General features: G+C 42.9%; 1 protein-coding gene across 1 annotated transcript; it reads right to left on the bottom strand.

Moving 5' to 3' along the window:
- Positions 1-353: 353 nt before the first annotated feature.
- On the bottom strand, positions 354-2,315 carry LOC110224478. Its single transcript, XM_021010573.1, has 4 exons — positions 1,859-2,315; positions 921-1,622; positions 704-831; positions 354-617 (listed from the first exon to the last, which is right to left on the bottom strand). The coding sequence occupies exons 1-4, from the start codon at positions 2,313-2,315 to the stop codon at positions 354-356; spliced, it is 1,551 nt and encodes a 516-aa protein (XP_020866232.1).
- Positions 2,316-3,436: the final 1,121 nt, after the last annotated feature.

The raw sequence follows: 3,436 nt of genomic DNA, 5'->3' as shown, positions 1-3,436 counted from the left end.
TCTTCGGATTCAAATAATGGATCCCCGCTTGAGGTTGTTACTCTTGAACTGGATCTGAAAGAGGATAGCGGCATAGTCTCGTTTTTCTTACAAAAAACTGCGAGTCTCCCAGAATTCTTTTAAAGAAAAGTGTTCGGACTCTTTAAAGGAATAATATATAAAGAAAAGTGTTCGGACTCTTTAGTCCAGACCTCTTCATCTTTGGTGAACTTCGTAACAGATTGAATAAGTTGCCTACCGAATCCCCTCATCTCTTCTCGAGCGTTATGTTCGGCTTCAGCGATATCACGAGCCCTGTTCCTAGTTAAAAGCTCAATCTCTTGATTCGCCTCTTCGAACAAAGCCGTAGTCTCTTATAGCTCAGCCTCCAAGCAAAGAGCATTAGACCTCGCAGAATCTCTTTCAGCGTTCGCAATTCTGATACGTTGCTCATTAGCTACTAGAGTTTTCTTCATGTTCTCAAAAGATGACTCGAGTGCTTTTGCCTGCTCAAGCCGCTCAGACTGATTGACTAATCTAAGTTCATCAACCTCCTTCTTAGCCGTTGCGGTCTCTCTCTTCGCTTGGTGAAGAAGGTTCTCATAATGGAAGATCATTCCATTAGTCTCCATAAACGCCTTCGGAGTAAAAAAAAAGTGTGTCATTAAGACAAAAAAAATTTTACCTAAGAAAGAGGGGTTGTCATAATCTAAAAGATCTGAACCTGGGATAGGTAGCAGGCTCGTTTGGCAAACATCTGACGGATTTCTGGCCTACAAACCGAAAAAGGAGGAAGGGACGCCCCTTCCCTAGTTTGGAAACTTCGGAAGATGTCTCCAATCTCTTCTCCGCCTACAAAGCAGAGGAGAATAGCAGATTGATAAAATAGCTGCAATCCGTAACAAGGCTTGCTAATGCTCGCTTTCTAAATAAAAACTTACCTGAAATCGAAGCGGGTAAAGGATTTTGAGTCCAAACACTCAGTCCTTGAGATAAGGGAGCCTCCGGTCTCGGCTCATCGATTTCCTCTGGAATTACTCTGTCTCCCGGAAGAGGGAGCTCAGAGTCTAAAGGTTCTGAAGAGGGAAAAACAGAATGCAAAGGGCTAGGGACTCGTGGCGGAGAACTTAATCTCACGGTTTTGAGTCTCTCGTTTGATAGAGTATCCGAGTCTGGAGCCTTCCTCTTTGTACAAGGAGAGGAAGTTACTTCTCCCTCTCGCTCTTGTTCGGAAGGGCAAATTGCGGTGGCGACTGGAGGGTCGTTAAGAATCTCGGCTCCATGAGTATCCACCGCGATTGACGAGGCCGCTTCTAATGAACCATCATCAACCAAGAGGGTCTTCCTGTGGAAGTTACCAACCCTGGAGATTGCAGCTATCTGTTTCTTTTTCCCGATTTTGAACAACTGATCTTTAAGAGCCTTGGTTTCGGTTTGCATTTTTCTTTTATCTCGAGCATTCAGGCTCGAGACGTCTTTCTCTTTGGGAGGAGGATCGAGGGGGTGAGTTTGACCGTCTTTGATGGCGAGCCCCGCCTTATGAATGCGTTGAAGGGTGAAGGAATTCCAATTTGTTTCACCCTCGGAAACGATTCGAAAGAAAGATAAGAAGTCAACAGTTGGGCAGGGGATCGTCTGGTTCCCTGAAATAAAATGTTGAGTTAAGAACTCTATTTCTTTTACACAGTTCGGTGAAAAGTAATAGGAGTTGGTTCTAACCAAGTTTAGACGACCAATTTGCGAGAAGAAGGCCGGAAAGACCTTGGACGGAATGGGGATTTACTCGGAAGAAGAACCAGTATTTCCTCCAAGGCCCATCATTCGAGGGCATTCCGTCAATCAGGTTACGGTCAAGAATAGGGTTCAAAGAAAAAAATACCCGCTGCTGCGGATTCACGGGCTCGAAATAGCCCTAAGAGTTCGCTAGTGGAGAGGGAAAACCCTGCTTCTGCCGAAACAGTCAGGGTACTCAGGACGTATCGAAGAAAGTTGGGAGCCATTTGGGGAAAAGCAATCCCTAAATGGAGAAGGTACAAAAGGAGAACTTCCGGTACTAGAATAAACACACCACAACCTTTGAAATAGACTTCGTACGCACAACAGTAACCCTCTCGCACCATTTCCGGAGATTCGTTGGGTCTAGGAAGAGAGAATTCTATTTCCTGAGGAATGTTACAAAGGCGACGGAGAGCGCCAAGGGAAGCATGGGTCGATTGAGACCTGAAATGCGGACCGAATTTATCTCCCCTTTGGGTGAAAACTTCGTCCCCTCTGGGAACAGGGATTCCTTGGCTGTCATCTTCATTGTCAGAGACGTAGACGGCTGGGGAAGACATTTTTTACCAAGAAATTTTTCTCTTCTCTGGTTTGGTAAAAGCTTTCAGGGGTGAATGTACGCTGTAAATGCCGTCGTTCTATTTAACCCTATTTAGCGGAAGACCGCCTCGAAAATATTGGGAAGTAAAACAGTTTTCCCCGTAGTATTAATATAAAATTATAAAATTAATGATGACGGTTGTCAGGGATATCAAATCATTTGATCATCCGAAATCGGCGTAATAGCGTAAAACATGGAATAATTATGGAATGTTAAAGATCTCGAGTGATTAATTACTGTTTACTTAAGTCTTCCAAGCCGAGCACTCAGCTAGCAAGACTTGGGGGGCTAAATGTTGGGGTCGGATCCCACACATTTTCGGTAGGATCCACTTAGATCTGTCCACGTCATTATTACATAATAATCCTCTTGGAATTAAAAATATTTTATTATGAGAATCGAGCTTAACCAGTCGGGAGTTCGATTCGGTTTACTAAAAGAGTTCGATCTTTACCAGTATGGAGTTCGCTCTTACAATATACAGTTCGCATAGAGAAAGGCCGAAGCGAGGAGAATATTGTTCGAGGCTCGCGGTAGCGTCAAGACGCAGGAGTTCGGAGTCAACAAGAAAGAGTTTGGAAGATCCACGCAAAGCCCAAGATAGTTTGAATTCAAGCCGTTTCGATCAAGTTGTAACTTATATGATTAATGCGGATCAATGCGATTATGAGCTGTAAATGACCGCATTGATCATGTTTTCTCTATAAAAACAACCTCAAATGCATGTATTTAGGGGACAGATCTCATTATTCATTACTTCTAAGCAATACAATACATTTTTCTCTTTTACTACTTTTGCAAGGGATTTTGTACTTCGTTCTCGTCAAATTTCTTTACTTCTTTTCTTGGTTGATTTCCTTTTCAAATTTTCATATTTATTTCCTGATTTTACAAGAGTTTTTCTCCACTGAAATACTTAAAGACAATCGAGTGTGAATCCTACATCCACAGGGGTTATGTTTCTTTTCAGGAGGATTAGAAGCTTCAGATTCTTCTTTTTCTTTAAGATAAGACTCAACAAATTCCTCAATATTGAAATTAGCGAGCTCTCCAGCTGTCCACAGCTCGGTGAGGTGCTTT

Source organism: Arabidopsis lyrata, assembly GCF_000004255.2.
Source record: "Arabidopsis lyrata subsp. lyrata unplaced genomic scaffold ARALYscaffold_1, whole genome shotgun sequence".
Classification (NCBI taxonomy): Eukaryota; Viridiplantae; Streptophyta; class Magnoliopsida; order Brassicales; family Brassicaceae; genus Arabidopsis; species Arabidopsis lyrata.
The sequence above is the reverse complement of the archived record's forward strand: the minus strand, read 5'-3'. Positions and strand labels throughout refer to the sequence as shown.